This window comes from Scardinius erythrophthalmus (genome assembly GCF_964197995.2).
Source record: "Scardinius erythrophthalmus genome assembly, chromosome: 16".
Taxonomy (NCBI): domain Eukaryota; kingdom Metazoa; phylum Chordata; class Actinopteri; order Cypriniformes; family Leuciscidae; genus Scardinius; species Scardinius erythrophthalmus.
The window spans coordinates 21,400,231-21,419,333 of NC_138236.1; the positions used below are offsets into that span (position 1 = coordinate 21,400,231).

At 36.1% G+C, this 19,103-nt stretch overlaps 1 protein-coding gene across 1 annotated transcript; it reads left to right on the plus strand.

The window, feature by feature from the left end:
• The first annotated feature begins 1,403 nt into the window (after nt 1–1,403).
• Nucleotides 1,404–18,920, plus strand: tpi1b (triosephosphate isomerase 1b). Its single transcript, XM_081388085.1, has 7 exons — nt 1,404–1,667; nt 3,252–3,375; nt 3,524–3,608; nt 6,439–6,571; nt 6,646–6,731; nt 6,837–6,924; nt 18,322–18,920. The coding sequence occupies exons 1-7, from the start codon at nt 1,556–1,558 to the stop codon at nt 18,438–18,440; spliced, it is 747 nt and encodes a 248-aa protein (XP_081244211.1). The 5' UTR covers nt 1,404–1,555; the 3' UTR covers nt 18,441–18,920.
• The last annotated feature ends 183 nt before the right edge of the window (nt 18,921–19,103 follow it).

Consider the following 19,103-nt stretch of genomic DNA (forward strand, 5'->3'; position numbering starts at 1 on the left):
GCAATTTCAAAATGAGCATTTATTACTGATGTTTATTGACATACGTTGTAATAAATATAAATACAAATTTAATAGAATAATACTGCAATGAACAAATAATATTTTCTAATTAAATAGCACATTTTATAACTAATGCGCATTTTGCAAAAGTCTAGATAACATCTCAAAAAAATCTTATAGCGAATCAAACAACGTTCAACATCAATAGCGTCGTCTCATTTTGTGAGACCACATTATTTTCTACTGCTTCTATATTTCAAACTTTGCATGGTGGGTTTCCCTTTAAGGGAAACCTTCTGGACAAATACTAAAAGAGCAAATTTCCGCGAAACAACGTATGATGAACCCGTTTCGGTACTTTCGACAGGCATATCTATGACGGTGACCACATGACTGGAGTAGAATAATTTATAAAGATATCAGAAGACCAATTAAAACTGAAATGATTGTTTTATTAACAAACGTTAGTGTACTTCATGCAATATTTTTCTTTAAATAACTTAAAATAACAGAAAACATCTTTGATACACGACATAAGCGAAAAGCATTGTGGGAATGCAAATTTAATCCCACCTCCAAATACGCATTAAAGAGATAGTTCACCCAAAACTGAAAATGCTGTCATCATTTACTCACCCTCAAGTTGTTTCAAACCAGTATAAATGTATTTGTTCTGCTGAACACTAAAGAAGATATTTTGAAGAATGTCGGTAAACAAACAGTTGATGGACCCCATTGACTTCCATAGTATTTTTTCCCCATACTATGGAAGTCAATGGTGGCCCGCAACTGGTCTGGTACCATATCCTTCAAAATAGTTGTATTCAACAGAAGAAAGAAATTCATACAGGGTTGTAACAACTTGAGGGTGAATAAACAATGACAGAATTGTCATTTTGGGGTCTCTTTACATCTCTTTAGTGCTAGCCTCTACTGGCCAATAGATCCATGTTCTCCTATTTCAACTGGGTCTATCAAAAGTAATAGATTGCAAGTGCAATTATTAAAGATTTACAAATACATTCAGTGGTTACATAAGGACAAACAAAAAAATATGGACATTAAAAGTTAAATAAAACACTGAAATTTTTACAAATATTGACACATTTTTGCTTTTTTATTTTTCAAACTTTAATATTGTTTTAGGTATTGTTGAACTTCTGACTTTAAAAATGAGAAAAAGTTTTTCAAAAAATGAGTTTATTTCTCCATATTTACATTTATGTGTATGTCTCCTGTTATATTCCCTATGATGATAAACATGCCATAAGTGAAAGAACCGGATAAAACATTTTCAAAGCACAGCTAGTTTGTGATTTGTAGTAAATGAACACAAAAGAACAGTGAATGCACCCGTATCTCTCGTATAATCAAAGAAAGCACATTCGCAGGCGTGTTGTCTTGAGCCAATGGGAAGCGCCGGGGGGCGGAGCTTACAGCCAGCGTTATATAAACCCCAGCGGACTGCGTTTCCTCGCTGTCTCTTCGTCTGGAGGTCTTCCCGTTTGCCTCTTTCGTCAATTGTTTTCTGGTGAAAGCAACACTTTTTGCAATCATGACTGGCAGGAAGTTTTTCGTCGGTGGCAACTGGAAAATGAACGGCGACAAAAAGAGCATTGAAGAGCTCGCCAACACATTGAATAACGCTAAACTCAACCCAGACACCGGTGCGTATTTCATCCAGTTTCCTCTTCACCAGGCACAATCACATGCCATTGCAAACACAGGCCTTTTCGGGGTTGTGCAAACCCACTGCATTGACCCTGAAATGACATTCACGCAGGTCTTTTGACAGCTGCCATCGCCTTTAAGCGCATCATTTACAGGCTATTTCTCGTTGTAGTTATTTAATAAGATAACAGCTCTGTTTTCTACAGTGTAAATCAATATATTGCTTGTAACCATCTCGATTAATCAGTTAGCGGCAACCAGACAGAAACATTTAAACCAGTTTCTGTTCAAATTTGATATAAAGTACTATTCGATTTCTAAAAGAGTGGACTGCCCGTCATGTTTCGTTATGAATAACGTCAAATGAATGATGCTCATCTTGTGTCGTGATTCAAGGGTTAATGCTGGAAATGGGTGTGTGGTTTCCAGCACGTAGCCTCCACCGTGTGCATGTTCAAGGCTTGTCAAATCAAATGACAGGATTCTTAGGTTGCTTGGTTTATCAGCAGAACTGTAACGTTACTATATTAGTACATGCTATTTCTTTAAACAATATGACACTGGAAAAAGAACGATAGTTGTTACAGTTTCGCGTTTTGAGTGATTTCTGCTCGCGCGGTGTTTCCGCTGTTCGCTGTGACGTAAGCCTGGCTGCATCACCGTCCGACTTTATTTGAGAATCCAGACAGAGTTGATGTGTCAATGACACAACTGTGGACTTCGAATTGGTAAAGTCCAAAAGTCACGCTGCTTGTGCGTCGCCTGTTTCATTCATGGTCTGAAACCCGAGAGAGAAGCGCTTAACGCGCAAAGGTCATGGGTCGTACTGTCATATCTTGGACTAGCTATTCTTCGATTTACTTCGTGGCCTATGTAGTATGCAGTCATATGAGTAACTTTTCCTTTGACCTTTTATCAAGGGGGCCGAAGCGCCAGATATGTCTGCCCTTTACAGTGAGTTTAATTTAGGCTGACCCAAGATAATTTTACAGTATAAATGCCACGTCCAAGGGGAACACAGCTTAGCCTTAAAAATCATAAAAACACTGACATATAAAAAAAAAGTTTTAAAACTGCACAGTTTATTGAACCTTTAAACAAAATATTAAATGCAATGGGGGCAAAACATCTAATGCAATGAAACTGATGACTGAGAGATGAACAAATAAATGTTCCTCAAAAGACTTTTGTTTCATAAATGATACATGCATTCTCTAAACAGAACACAAAAATGATGTATGGAATAAAGTAAACCTAAGTTGCTTCTGTCCCGTAAATGTTTATATTAACATATCCATAAGAACATAAATGGCATTATGTTTATTACTTTATAAAGTTTGTACAGCAAAAAAACATGTGTTCCATGACCGAAAGGTGGACATTTTTACAATTATACTTAAAGCCTTTTACTTGCTAAAAAAGTATGAACTATCAAGAACTCCAAGTTGTCCTGTCAGTAATCAGGTTAAATGTTCAGGACACTAACATCGATTTGCCATGGTGGTCTTTCACATTAAAAACACTGCAGTTACAATTCCATATTTAGTTTGTTTTTTTGAACCCGTTTGCTTGTTTCACAGAGGTTGTGTGTGGTGCCCCACCCATCTACCTCGACTTTGCCAGGTCCAAGCTGAAACCTAACATTGATGTGGCGGCACAGAACTGCTACAAGGTTGCAAAGGGAGCCTTCACCGGAGAGATCAGGTACGTCAACCCGTTTACAGTCCAGAAACACAGTAAATAATCCATGAAAATGAAAATATATCGAATTCATTCACATTTTATGGCTGTTTTTTTTTCTTCTATTTTTTACTCCTATTTGTCGCTTGAAAGATCCGTTGTATTGTTTCAGCCCTGCGATGATTAAGGATTGTGGAGTAAAATGGGTGATTCTGGGACACTCTGAGAGACGCCATGTGTTTGGAGAGAGTGATGAGGTAACTTAGTGCCTTACATGTTATAGAAAACCCTATTTTTATTATAGTGTAAATCAGCTGCTGTGGTGTGTTTTCTGAGCTTTTTTTTTATATATATATATTTCATTAGGTGTATTTGATGTCAGTATAATGTGTTGATTCTGGAAATGCTACTAAAACTATGTGTTTTACTGCCCTCTTGTGTGTAGATTGATTTATAGCAGCTGTACTGTTTAGCAAATGCAAATTCTATGTGTACAACATACTATTAAAAAAAAGTGCTTGGTTAGGGCTACATTTTCCTTTTATTTAGACAAACAAGTAACAAAATATACATAGCATAAACAATTTAAAAGTCAGTTGTTTTTTTAAACAAATATTTGGGGTTTCTTTTTATAGAAAACCTACTTGACAAAAACTAAAAGAGCAAATTTCCAACTAGTCATTTGGCAATTAATCCCAGCCATTACTTTCAATTAGTATCTCACTCATAGTAACTGAAACAAACAAGATGAATGGAAGTTAAAGTGCCCCTATTATGTAAGGGATAATGTATAGAGAGGCGGTTGTTATAGCGAATAACAAGCCCGACAGGCTGAACGAGACCCCGACGCGAAGCGGAGGGGTCTTGACAGCCTGAAGGGCTTGTTATTCGCTATAACAACCGCCTCTCTATACATTATCCCGCTTATTACATGGCTACCTACAAAATAAATAAATAATTTGACACGAATTATTGATTTAAAAAGGAGTTTATTGATTTAAAAACGATTGTATTGCTTCCGCCAAAGAAAATAGTCCGTTCCGCGTCCATAGCAACGCGCTGTTTTTCATGGCAACGGTCTGTTATACTCCGCAGCGGTCTGTTATAAAGAAATAACAGACCGCATTCTACATTGGAATTCAGCCAAGCCATGTAATAAGCTATTTTAAAGGTTCCTAATTTTGTTCTGGAGGTCTCATACAATAGGTTTACATGCATTCAAAGTTTAAAAAACATTTGAATGTTCTCATTATATACATTGCATATCACCTTATTTCTTCACAAAGAGTCAGAAAACGGTTCTTTTGAAGATTCAGGCTACGTTTACACGTAGGTGGCTATTTTCATAAACGCACATTTCACCCCTCTTCGTTTTCAAAAATAACATCGTGCACACGAACCTGTGTATATGCTGTCAAGAGCATGCCAAACCTGTAGGTGGCAGTGTAACGAGAAGCTCAAGCCCACCTTAGCCAATCAGAATCCCGAAAATATTCACATTCTGTGACGTCGCTACCTAAAACTCCGGTTTTCTCTGTTTACATGCAAACGTGCAAACGAAGATTTTCAAAATCTCCACTCTGGCCGGAGTTTTTAGAAAGAATCGGTTTCATTGGCGAATCCTCCGTTTGCGTGTAAACGAAGGGCGCAAACGAAGGGAAATGTCTCCGTTTTTCAAAATAACCATGTACGTGTAAACGGGGCCTCAGTCTCTCTAAACCCATCCTTACCGTCAGCCTACTCTGCTCTGATTGGTCAGATGACCCAGTCTGTTGTGATTGGTCAACTGCTTACAGCACGTGCCGGAAACGGCTGAATTACTACCAAATCTGAATTTCAGCTCCATAGGCTTCCTCAGCGCTTGATTCACATTGATACGAACGATGGTGTCGGTTTTTCCATATCAATTCCAACACGAGTCCTCATCCTTTGGAAGTGCATGCAAAGTTGATTTGCCGTGCTGAAAACAATGTCTTCTCGACATGTCGACAACATGAACCAAACTCTTCCGGGTCAAAGTAGACATTGTTTGCGGACAGCCAATGAGGATCATTGGCTGGCATTATGCAAATTTGCTACTTTGTTTCATAAATATTTTACAGGAAGAAAGACTGGAATTGCTTGCAACTCTTTTCAGGATTAACTTTATTTGATGTGCACTTTGATCTTTAAACCTTTGCAGACCTTTTTACATTCACAAACAGCTATGGCATGAAAGGTAATATTGTAAACAGCATAATAGGAGCACTTTAAACACGTGAAACACATTTTTTCACTAATTTAAACACCACCAACAACGTCACCCTCTTGAACTGAAAACACATGTTTACTAAAGCATATAATAAATGAAAGTACCACACAGGTAGGACTGTAATACTACTTCACTATAAAACTTCAAGCTCACTAATAAAATATTTCCAGACACATTTCTTTTACCGGTTATGCAGGGGCTTCCTTTTATAGGAAACCTACTAGACAAATACTAAAAGAGCAAATTTCCAATTTCTATTTTTGCAGTGAGATCTCCCATCAGTTTGAGTTGGTACCTCACTGGTGGTGACTATTTCTTGCATAAGTTTTAGCAGCGTTTGAACAATTGAAAGGCATTATGGGTATGCAAATTTGAACAGGCCATACAATCCTCTCACCCTCTAACTCCTGCCCATACCATCTCTGGACAAAAATGTATACAGTAAAAAATGGAATAAAAGTAGCACTGAGTTTGAGGCTGATTTAAAGAAGTATAACATTATTTTGAACAGAAAAATTACAACATTTTTGTTGTCTAATTTTATTACCTTGGTGGTTAAAATGTCAACTATTATGGGTATGCAAATTTGCAAAGCTTATTAAATATGTATAGTCTCTGAATGAGCATTTTTATGAAAACAATGGAATTGAACAGAAAAATGAAATCATTAGTCATGTAGTACATTTCGTACGTATGGATATGATTACCATGCCAAACCACACAGGAAACAAAGTTTAAAGTTAAAATTGAAAGCATATAATGGTCTCACAAAAGATAATCGGTCACCATTTCACTTAAATCATATGAACTCACTTTTTTTTTTCTTCTTCTGATAGTTGATTGGACAGAAGGTCGCTCATGCTCTTGAGAGCGGTTTGAGTGTGATCGCCTGCATTGGTGAGAAGCTGGATGAGAGGGAGGCCGGAATCACAGAGAAAGTGGTTTTTGCACAGACCAAGTTCATTGCAGGTATTTTTTAATTTAGTGGTGTGTGTATTATAAAACATTCCTTGTGTTTGAAATAAAACTATCATCTCTTTTAGATAATGTGAAGGATTGGAGCAAAGTGGTACTTGCTTATGAGCCTGTTTGGGCCATTGGCACTGGGAAAACTGCATCACCCCAACAGGTACAGACGAGACGTTTGGAATGAATTAGAGCATGGAGGTTTTTCAAACATGTTTCCTGGTTTCATTGAACTCCGTGACCGAATCACTCACTGCTGTTCTTTCAGGCTCAGGAGGTGCATGACAAGCTCAGGCAGTGGATGAAAGCCAACGTCTCAGAGGCTGTTGCCAGCTCCGTCAGGATCATCTATGGAGGTCAGTGCTCTAAATATTGCTTTCCTTTTTCCATAGAACAATACCAACCATCCCATTAAAATTGAAGTCACGCGATCCCTTTGAGTGAGTATCTCACCCATGGTGACTGAAAGTGAACCTTATGAAAATTCAAACACCCCCAGTGATGTTATCCACAACTAACTATGCATTCTATTTCTAGACAAAGTAACACGATTTATCAAGTGTAAATACTACTCTACAACAAAATGTCAAGCTTAAACTTCTAATTCATCTTTCTTTTAACCAGTATGAAGGGGCTTTCTTTTATAGAAAACCTGCTAGACAAATACTAAAAGAGCAAATTTCTTGTCAATTGTTGTTCATTGAATCTCTCCCATCAATTTGAACGAGTATCTCACTCATGGTGACTGAAGATAAGATTAAGTTCAACAATAATGGCGCTTTTCCATTACCAGTACCAGCTCGACTCGACTCGCCTCGGCTCGCTTTTCGCTCCGTTTTCCATTGCAGATAGTACCTCCACAATAGTACCTGGTCGCCATAGCGACGCCGCAGGAAACTGCCGTGACTTAATCTTTTACGCGAGACACACCCGCTACCCACGCACACAGGACAATGGAGGAAATCGAGTGTATGCTGTTTTTGTTTTTGCTGTTTTTTATTCAGGATACTCCGTCTGGCGCGTGCAATGATGACGCAGTGAATAGTAACGATTCTCTCTGACCAATCAGCAGTCTGCCATGTTTTCACGTCACATTTTAGTATCGCCTCAGCTCGCTTAGAACCTCGCCGGAGGTGGTACGAAAAAAAGTACCTGGAAGCAGGTACAGGTTCAACTTTTACACAGTGGAAAACCAAACAGAGCCGAGCCGAGTCGAGGTGAGGCGAGCCGAGGCGAGCTGGTACTGTGTAGTGGAAAAGTGCCATAAGAGGAGTCATGCAAATTTATTGTAGCCAACATTTGATTGGTTAAATTAAATATTTGTTAAACGGGTTAAATCAAATCTTTCACTTGATACTAGTCCATTACTTTATATACTGAATAATTACAAAAGCATTTGAAACATGTAAAAGGCATCATGTGTGCAAATTTAGACACGTCTCCTTTAATGCTTTCACCTCCCACCCACTGCTTATTAAAAAAACGAGGAATGTAAATAAAGAACTGGAGAATTCATGGTGGACTGTGCTGTGCAAATGTAACCCATACTGACATGATACTAGTGCTGTGTATTACTGTTTGGGAAGGTTTATGGTTCATTCTGGTTTATATTCACTTCAGTATGTTTATATAGAAACATTATGTAGGGATTTATTATAGTCATGCCACACAACTACATAAACACGCTACTGACAAATCTGAAGTGTACAGTAACAACAGTCAGTCGTTTAATCAAAATGGTCACTATACATAAAAAGGTATATGTCATATTGTTACAAAACACCTCAAATTTAAAGCAGATGCAATTCTTAGATAAATCAACTTTTTCATTTTCAATCAAACTTTAAATTAATCTTTATTTTAACAATAAGGAGTTTCCTTTTAAAGGAAACATTCAATTAAAAGATCAAATTTCCACCTAATTCTGGTGTAGTGAATCACTGTGAGCGGATTCCTCACTCATGGTGACTGAAGTGATGAGGTTGTAATTGAAGTGATACACTTTAAGTGGATCAGATTTTACTAAGCCCTCCAAGACTGTTTCTAGATAATAAATATCATTGTTATTTAGTACATACATAGATGCATAATTATATATATATTTGACTGTTTGCTAAACTCTTTAAAACAAACAAAAACATTTTTTTAACTAATATGAAGCAGCTTCCTTTTAAAGGAAACCTTTTGGACAAATACTAAAAGAACAAATTTCCCATTAAAATTGAATTCCTCCGATCCCTTTGAGTGAGTATCTCCAGTGATGTCATCCACTAATACTACCTATGCCTTCTACTTCTAGGCAAAGTAACACCATTTGTCAAGCTTTATTATTACTTCACTACAAAATGTCAAGTTTAAACTCTTAATACTTTTTTATATATATATATCTTTCTTTTAACAAGAACGAAGGGGCTTTCTTTTATAGAAAACCTACTGGACAAATACTAAAAGAGCAAATTTCCACCTAATCATAGTTCACAGAATCTTTCCCATCAATCTGAACGAGTATCTCACTCATGGTGACGGAGGAAAACAAGATTAAGGTCACCTTGTGAGTCACCATGAGTGAGATACTCATTCAAATTGATGGGAGAGAACTATGGTTATCTAGAAATTTGCTCTTTTAGTATTTGTCCAGTAGGTTTTCTATAAAAGAAAACCTCTTCATATTTGTTAAAAGGAAGATATTCTGAAAGCTTGAACTTAATATTTTATTCACCGAGGGTGAAATGCTCACTAACACTGATGGGAGTGTCACTGCACAATATGTAACTAGAAATGTACTCTTTTAGGATTTGTCCAGTTGGTTTTCTTTAAAATTAAGCCATTTTAGAGTATCTGAAATAAAGATTCTAGGAGTTCAAGCTTTGTATTTTATAGTGAAATTATATCATTACGAAAGAGAATTAGGGCCAAGCAATAATAAAAAAAAGAAAACCATATCGAGATTAAAGTCGTTATAATGCGAGATTAAACGTTACATTTCGAGAGAAAAAAGTCGAAATACAATCTTGAGAATAAACTCATTAAATATAGAGAATAAAGTCGTTGTGTTTCGAGAAACTCGTTAAGTTTCGAGAAAAAAGTCGAAATACAATCTTGAGAATAAACTCATTACATTTTGAGAATAAAGTCGTTGTGTTTCAAGAAAAAACTCGTTAAATTTCGAGAAAAAAGTCTAAATAATCTGGCGTCTTAAGCGTCTCCTTCGTCGAAATTCCACACCTTGAGGATCAACAAGTTTAATTATGCGTCTTATGGTATCCTGGGAAACCTCGATGAATCGCGCGTAGGTGAAGCCAGCGATAACCTTGCATTTGTCCACTGGTTGTCATTTCATGTTGGACAAAAGTGAGTACATCGCGCAAATTGGACTGATTTTTTCCTCTAAAAAGACCTAGCCGCTTGCAAATTCTCTTTAAAGTTTATATGCTAATTATTATTCTGTCATAATTAGCTAAAGTTGATAGTATTTCTTTGTTACTAAAAGAATGTCTAAAATATATCTTGACTAAGTGATCCAACTCTACCATGTCCTCTACCAGTAGGCTATGCAATGAACACTGATCGAATACGTTATTCTCTACATTTCGACTTTTTTTTTCTCGGAACACAACGACTTTATTCTCGAAATTTAATGAGTTTATTCTCAAGATTGTATTTAGACTTTTTTCTCGAAATTTAACGATTTTTTTCTCGAAACACGACTTTATTCTCGATATTTAATGAGTTTATTTTCAAGATTGTATTTCGACTTTTTCTCGAAAATTTTCTCGAGTTTAATTTCGCATTATTATGACTTTAATCTCGAGATGGTTTTATTTTTTTATTATTGCTTGGCCCTAATCCTCTTCCTTATATCACAGCACTATATGTGGTGTTATTTTTATTTTTTTTCAGAAACCATATATGTAATTAGTAGGACGTAACATTGCTCAGGGCGTGATTAAATTTGCGTAATGCCTTTCACAAGTTGAACTTAACTGTTGAAAGAAAGAGTTCTTGAAGATTAAGTTCAAGATTATGAAGTGGCTTCCTTTTAAAGGAAACCTACTGGACAAACACTTCCCATAATGTTTACGCATTATGGTCAGTAGGCGAGTAGGCGTCTTTTGTGGCTGTTCAAACGCATTCAGTCATATGCGTTTTCGACAACCTCTGGAAGTGGTCAAAATTGGACAATGCCAAGCTCAAAACGTAGTAGACCCCATTTACACCGGTATTTAGCTTCATCTCCATGTGATCCAGTTGACCAAAACACATATTAATAACAGGCTTAAAGAGTGCCCTTTAAAGGGTCATTTCACCCATTTGAACATTGTTTTTTATTTAAAGTGGGTCATATATGTAGTCGAAATGTAAAATAATTTTTGAATTTGGTGCCTTCGTGACCGAGAAAAGACAAAAAATAACTTCAGAACGCATTTGTATGAAAGACAACAACTCCCACAATGCACCACATTGCACAGCTCCGCAAGCCCCTCCCACTAATCCAGAAAGCGCATATCTGCCTATAAGAGAAATCACTCTTCCGTCTACAAGGCTAGCTACTACCAGAGCTTGAAATTCATTTCACATTCACACAAAATGTCTAGTTAGTTGGCGAACTCATATAGTGCATTACTCCTCGTTTGTATTTCTTTCGAAAAGGTGAATTATTGCATGGTACCTGGATGTTCAGTCAGAACATATGCGGTGCGAAACTAGGATAGTTCTCAACACAAACGTCCGTGTCCTCGTCTGATTCAGAGATTTCGTCCAGGAGAAATTGTCATCATTGAAATTCTTTGCCGCAGACGGACTCTATCTCTGTGTTCGTAGCGGTTCGTAGTTGCATAGTGAGATCACCGGCGCCACCAGTCCGCCCTAAGTCGAGCCAGTCCGGGCTCCTCGTCCGCGGCAGGCAGGTCTTCTCTGCCTCGGCTGCTCTTCGCTATAATGCGGCTTGTAAAGGTAGCCACAAACACCTGATTCAAGCATCAGACTTCCGAAATCCTCTTCTTCTATATCATATTGAGCACTCTCCTCCGCTATTGTCATAACTGTACATCTGTCTCCACAGCGCCTGTTAGCTTAGCTTCAAACAAGATGGAGGATATTGCTTTCAGTTTCAGAGAGTAAAGTCCCACCCACTGATCTGTAATAGGTCTGTAGCGTGAGCGCGCCCCACCCTGGGAAAGATGAGAAACTAGTGTCTGTAGTCTTAACAGAAATCCCCCCCTCTAACACTTCCTCCTACAATGACGCAAAATGACAATTTTTGCGTCATTGTAGGAGGAAGTGTAAGAGGTAAATAACAGATTTCTCCCGTCTCAGGGGAAAATGAGAGAGTGTTGCACGACCATTCAATAGTATGACTGGGTTTCTAACAATGCAAAGCTTAATGCAAATGGGTGAAGTGTCCCTTTAAATGAGTATCTCACTCATGGTGACTGAAGCAAACAAGTATAAGTTGAAATTGTGCAAGGCATTATTATGCTAATTTTAACACTCCCCCAACAATGTTACCTGCATTACATATACTGTTTCGAGACAAGAGTTTTGATGTCACATCAGCAAAGAGATAAAATAACACCATAGAGCTGTGATATAATTTCACTACAAAATGCCAATCTCAAACTTGCTTCATCTTTATTTCAACAGCTATAAAGGGGTTTCCTTTTAAAGGAAACCTACTGGACAAATACCAAAAGAGTACATTTCTGTCCAGTTATTGTGCAGTGACGCTCCCCCATCAGTGTGAATGAGTGTCTCACCCATGGTGACTGAAGCAATTATTTTATAGATAAAATCTTCCTCTAAAAAATGTTGTATCTCAAACTATCAGCCAAGTAACTGCACAAACACCTCTGAGGAGATTTTTAATACAATTGATTTCACATAAAACAAGAAAGAATGAGTCCTCGGTGTAATACGAGAGATGTGAAACTAGTGCCGTTTTTTTATACTCCGATGGGTTATGGTAAATATTAAGGAACTTCTGACCACTGAGTGCTGGGACTGACCAATCAAGTATGCAATTATTTCTGGACAAGCGTGTTTACAGCATATAAGCAATAGGGATGGGCGTATCGATATGAAATATCGATACTGACGTCGAGCATCGAAAGTATCGATACTCAAATAAAAAAATATCGATACTATAGTTTTTTTTTTTTTTTAAACCAGTGATTTTGTTTATTTGACAAGAAATGTAATGCACACAGTATGCATTGAATTGGATTAATAACATATGTTAGTGGATAATTGTGTACTAGAACTATTTTCCTGCTTATCTGAATACACGCAAATGCTGCAAGTCAGAACTAATCAATCACAGAGTGTTCACACACTGCCGAATAAGAATCAGAATAAAAAGATTGCATTTTATGGGTGCAACAACCTGTCACCGGCAGTCCCTTATGAAAATGAACATTACAGTGACCATAGATCAACTAGGCTTATAATATTTTGTAGATTTCCATGGTTACCACTACAAGTAAATATCTTAACCATGTGTAAACAAATATAATTAATAAATTCCTATTAGAGCATATTGAATGTTAAAATGCATTTTAAAAAAATAATGTTAAGTGTGTATCATTAACAATGTTCCTCTTAGTAATTTGATAATTACAATTTTTTTTTCTTTAAAAGTTCAGTTTAGAGGTATCTTTTCTTGAAATTATGGGTATCATATCAAAAACAAAATAAGTGGTGTCACCTATCTCTATTATGTATTGACAAAATAACACCTTTTACAACTGTAAATTTCATTTACTTCAAAAATATCTTTCATTTTACAGGTATGAAGGGGCTTTCTATTATAGAAAACCTACTGGACAAATACTAAAAGAGCAAATTTCCAGCTAACCATAATTCACTGAATCTTTCCCATCAATCTGAACGAGTATCTCACTCATGGTGACGGAGGAAAACAAGATTAAGGTCACTTTGTGAGTCACCATGAGTGAGATACTCATTCAAATTGATGGGAGAGATTTGGTGAACTATGGTTATCTAGAAATTTGCTCTTTTAGTATTTGTCCAGTAGGTTTTCTATAAAATAAAAAACCTCTTCATACTTGTTAAAAGGAAGATATTGTGAAAGCTTGAACTTAATATTTTAGTCACCAAGGGTGAAATGCTCACTAACACTGATGGGAGTGTCACTGCACAATATGTAACTAGAAATGCACTCTTTTAGTATTTGACCAGTTGGTTTTCTTTAAAATTAAGCCATTTTAGAGTATCTGAAATAAAGATTCTAGGAGTTCAAGCTTTGTATTTTAGAGTGAAATTATATCATTATGAAAGAGGATTAGGGCCAAGCAATAATAAAAAAAAGAAAACCATATCGAGATTAAAGTCGTTATAATGCGAGATTAAACGTTACATTTCGAGAGAAAAAAGTCGAAATACAATCTTGAGAATAAACTCATTACATTTTGAGAATAAAGTCGTTGTGTTTCAAGAAAAAACTCGTTAAATTTCGAGAAAAAAGTCTAAATAATCTGCCGTCTTCTGAAGCGTCTTCTGAAGCGTCTCCTTCGTCGAAATTCCACACCTTGAGGATCAACAAGTTTAATTATGCGTCTTATGGTATCCTGGGAAACCTCGATGAATCGCGCATAGGTGAAGCCAGCGATAACCTTGCATTTGTCCACTGGTTGTCATTTCATGTTGGACAAAAGTGAGTACATTGCGCAAATTGGACTGATTTTTTCCTCTAAAAAGACCTAGCCGCTTGCAAATTCTCTTTAAAGTTTATATGCTAATTATTATTCTGTCATAATTAGCTAAAGTTGATAGTATTTCTTTGTTACTAAAAGATCGAATACGTTATTCTCTACATTTCATTTCAACTTTTTTTCTCGAAACACAACGACTTTATTCTCGATATTTAATGAGTTTATTCTCAAGATTGTATTTTGACTTTTTTCTCGAAATTTTACGAGTTTTTTCTCGAAACACAACGACTTTATTCTCGATATTTAATGAGTTTATTTTCAAGATTGTATTTCGACTTTTTCTCGAAAATTTTCTCGAGTTTAATTTCGCATTATTATGACTTTAATCTCGAGATGGTTTTATTTTTTTATTATTGCTTGGCCCTAATCCTCTTCCTTATATCACAGCTCTATATGTGGTGTTATTTTTATTTTTTTTCAGAAACCATATATGTAATTAGTAGGACGTAACATTGCTCAGGGCGTGATTAAATTTGCGTAATGCCTTTCACAAGTTGAACTTAATCTTCAAGAACTCTTTCTTTCAACAGTTAAGTTCAAGATTATGAAGTGGCTTCCTTTTAAAGGAAACCTACTGGACAAACACTTCCCATAATGTTTACGCATTATGGTCAGTAGGCGAGTAGGCGTCTTTTGTGGCTGTTCAAACGCATTCAGTCATATGTGTTTTCGACAACCTCTGGAAGTGGTCAAAATTGGACAATGCCAAGCTCAAAACGTAGTAGACCCCATTTACACCGGTATTTAGCTTCATCTCCATGTGATCCAGTTGACCAAAACACATATTAATTACAGGCTTAAACAGTGCCCTTTAAATGAGTATCTCACTCATGGTGACTGAAGCAAACAAGTATAAGTTGAAATTGTGCAAGGCATTATTATGCTAATTTTAACACTCCCCCAACAATGTTACCTGCATTACATATACTGTTTCTGGACAAGAGTTTTGATGTCACATCAGCAAAGAGATAAAATAACACCATAGAGCTGTGATATAATTTCACTACAAAATGCCAATCTCAAACTTGCTTCATCTTTATTTCAACAGCTATAAAGGGGATTCCTTTTAAAGGAAACCTACTGGACAAATACCAAAAGAGTACATTTCTGTCCAGTTATTGTGCAGTGACGCTCCCCCATCAGTGTGAATGAGTGTCTCACCCATGGTGACTGAAGCAATTATTTTATAGATAAAATCTTCCTCTAAAAAATGTTGTATCTCAAACTATCAGCCAAGTAACTGCACAAACACCTCTGAGGAGATTTTTAATACAATTGATTTCACATAAAACAAGAAAGAATGAGTCCTCGGTGTAATACGAGAGATGTGAAACTAGTGCCGTTTTTTTATACTCCGATGGGTTATGGTAAATATTAAGGAACTTCTGACCACTGAGTGCTGGGACTGACCAATCAAGTATGCAATTATTTCTGGACAAGCGTGTTTACAGCATATAAGCAATAGGGATGGGCGTATCGATATGAAATATCGATACTGACGTCGAGCATCGAAAGTATCGATACTCAAATAAAAAAATATCGATACTATAGTTTTTTTTTTTTTTTTTTAAACCAGTGATTTTGTTTATTTGACAAGAAATGTAATGCACACAGTATGCATTGAATTGGATGAATAACATATGTTAGTGGATAATTGTGTACTAGAACTATTTTCCTGCTTATCTGAATACACGCAAATGCTGCAAGTCAGAACTAATCAATCACAGAGTGTTCACACACTGCCGAATAAGAATCAGAATAAAAAGATTGCATTTTATGGGTGCAACAACCTGTCACCGGCAGTCCCTTATGAAAATGAACATTACAGTGACCATAGTTCAACTAGGCTTATAATATTTTGTAGATTTCCATGGTTACCACTACAAGTAAATATCTTAACCATGTGTAAACAAATATAATTAATAAATTCCTATTAGAGCATATTGAATGTTAAAATGCCTTTAAAAAATGTTAAGTTGGTATCATTATCCATTTTACTCTTAGAAATTCAATAATTACTTTTTTATTTTTTTTTATTTAAACTCCTTTTACAACTATAATAATATTTTACTTCAAAATATATCTTTCTTTTAACAAGTATGAAAGGGCTTTCTTTTATAGAAAACCTACTGGACAAATACTAAAAGAGCAAATTTCTAGATAACCATCCATTTGAACGAGTATCTCACTCATGGTGACTCACAAGCTCTTCAGTCACTATGAGTGAGAGACTCATTTTTTATACTCAGATGGGTTATGGTAAATATTAAGGAACTTCTGACCACTGAGCGCTGTGACTGACCAATCAAAATAAAGTAGACTTATTTTTTCTGGACAAGCATGTTTATAGCACCAAAGCAATAACAAAGTAATCGCTTTTAAACAACTGTAATAATATTTTTATCCTGAAATATTTTTAAAACTCAAACATGATATTTTAAAGTATCTTCCTTTTAACCAATATGAAGGGGCTTTCTTTTATAGAAAACCTACTGGACAAATACTAAAAGAGCAAATTTCCAGCTATTATAGTTCACCGAATCTCTCCCATCAATTTGAACGAGTATCTCACTCATGGTGACTGAAGAGAACAAGATTAAGTTCAACATGTGAAAGGCATTATGTAAATTTAAACACCCCAGCAATGTTACCTCCTAATTACATATACTGTTTCTGGACAAGTTTTTATGATGGCACAGCAATGAGTTAAAATAACACCACATATATGGCTGTGATATAAAATTTTCACTAAAAGATTGTGGAAGTTTGAGCTTGGTATTTTAATTTCAACCGCTATAAAGGGGCTTTCTTTTATAGAAAACCAACTGGACAAATACTAAAAGAGTACATTTCTGGCCAGTTATTGTGCAGTGACGCTCCCCCAACAGTGTGAATGAGTATGTCACTCTTGGCGACTAAAATATCAAGCTCAAACTTTCTCAATATCTTATTTTTAACAAGTATGAAAGGGCTTTCTTTTATAGAAAACCTACTGGACAAATACTAAAAGAGCAAATTTCCAGCTAATCATAGTTCACCGAATCTATCCCATCAATTTGAATGAGTATCTCACTCATGGTGACTGAGGAAAACAAGATTAAGTTCACCATGCCAAAGGCATTATTATGCAAATTTAAACAACAATGTTACCTGCTACTAATTACATTTACTTTTTCTGGACAAGGTTTTTTTTTTTATGATGGCACATCAGCTTTGAGACAAAATGACACCATGTGTCAAGCAGTTCCACTATGGTGAAACTTTATACTGACAGCATTCCCAAATATCAAATAAGTAATCAATCTTAAACCATGATGGAGGGGTTCCCTTTTAAAGGAAACCTACTGGACAAATACAAAAAGAGTCAATTTCTACCTAGTTGATGTGCAGTGAAGCTCCCCATCACTGCGAGTGAGTGACTCACCCATGGTGACTGAAGCCAATTATTTTATGTTACTAATATATCAATCTTAAAGCTCCCTCTAAAAATATCAAAAACTATGAGCCAAGCAACAGGACAAACACTGCAACAATGTTATAGTAATATTAAAACTGTTTAAAGTCCTCTGAGGTGATTTCTCCGTATGAAACGAGAAAGAGTCCCCCGAGAATATGAGAGATGTGAAACTAGTACCAGTTTCTGTACACTTTAGGTATTAATATATTTCTTTGAGGTACTAATATTTAGCCTTTAGGGGTAAATAAGGTACAAATGTGTACCTTTTGAAAGGGTACAACCCAAGAGACAGCTTTTGTACCGTCTCCTTTTTTCTTTTTTGAGAGCGTTCCAACATGATACCAGTGTAATTTATTACTATAAACTGATGAAGCTGTGCTTATTTTAGGGCTCGTAGTTAATGGTTTGCTTGACTTTTTGGAAGATTTAGAGACGTTTTCTAAGCAACAGCAGATCCAAATATCCTCAGCAATAAAGATATTTTATGTGTGCTGCTCTTTATATATATATATATATAAATTCCTGGTGAAAATGTAACCTTTTTATTTTATGGTCCATCGTTTCAGGGTCTGTCACTGGAGGGACCTGCAAGGAGCTTGCTTCCCAGAAAGACGTGGATGGCTTCCTGGTGGGCGGCGCTTCCTTGAAACCAGAGTTTATTGAGATTATTAATGCGAAAGCTTAAAGAGCTGAAACCATCATCTATCTAATTAGGTCTGCTCCCAAATCCTGCTCTTCTTTAGAAAGTGTTATTGTGGTTTTGTTTTTTGTATTGTTATTATAAATGGACAAACTTAAAAACGCAAGGGTTTGTATTCCACTGAAACGTGTGCTATTAAATCTCCTATTTGTGTAGTTAAGTACAGGACTGTAATGAGAACCATCATTGGGCTTTAGGGCCCACGCCTTTACTTGAATAATGTTTACCAACATTCTTGTGTACATGGTGTCAAAATTCTAGGATAAAGTCAATCAACCTCGGCGTCTGTTTAATTCAAGTAAAACTACTTTCCATGAATGTGGTTGTCCTTATGTTTTCCTGTCCCTCAAAGGGTCTCTCTCTGGCTGGCCTGTGGCAAAGTTGCTCATATGTAATAACCATGGTTATTTGATATAAAGGACAAGACGGTTATATTCTAATAAATGTTTCAGAAGTGTACAACTATTTACTGTTGTCTCAAGTTATTTTACTGGAACATTCTGCATAATTTTCTTTTTGCAACGCGTGGTATTTTTGTGTAAACTTTGGTACCTTTTTTCAGATTATTTTGAGCTCAAAAGAACATTTATTTGAAACAGAAATTTCCCACAAAAATGAAGGAGGAAGTACTTACTATCACTTTTGATC

Excerpts from the sequence above, each read along its gene's own strand:
- tpi1b (XM_081388085.1), top strand. The coding sequence starts at position 1,556 with ATGACTGGCAGGAAGTTTTTCGTCGGTGGCAACTGGAAAATGAACGGC. Across the intron at positions 6,572-6,645 it reads ACAGACCAAGTTCATTGCAG|ATAATGTGAAGGATTGGAGC; the intron begins GTATTTTTTAAT and ends CATCTCTTTTAG. Across the intron at positions 6,925-18,321 it reads CGTCAGGATCATCTATGGAG|GGTCTGTCACTGGAGGGACC; the intron begins GTCAGTGCTCTA and ends CCATCGTTTCAG.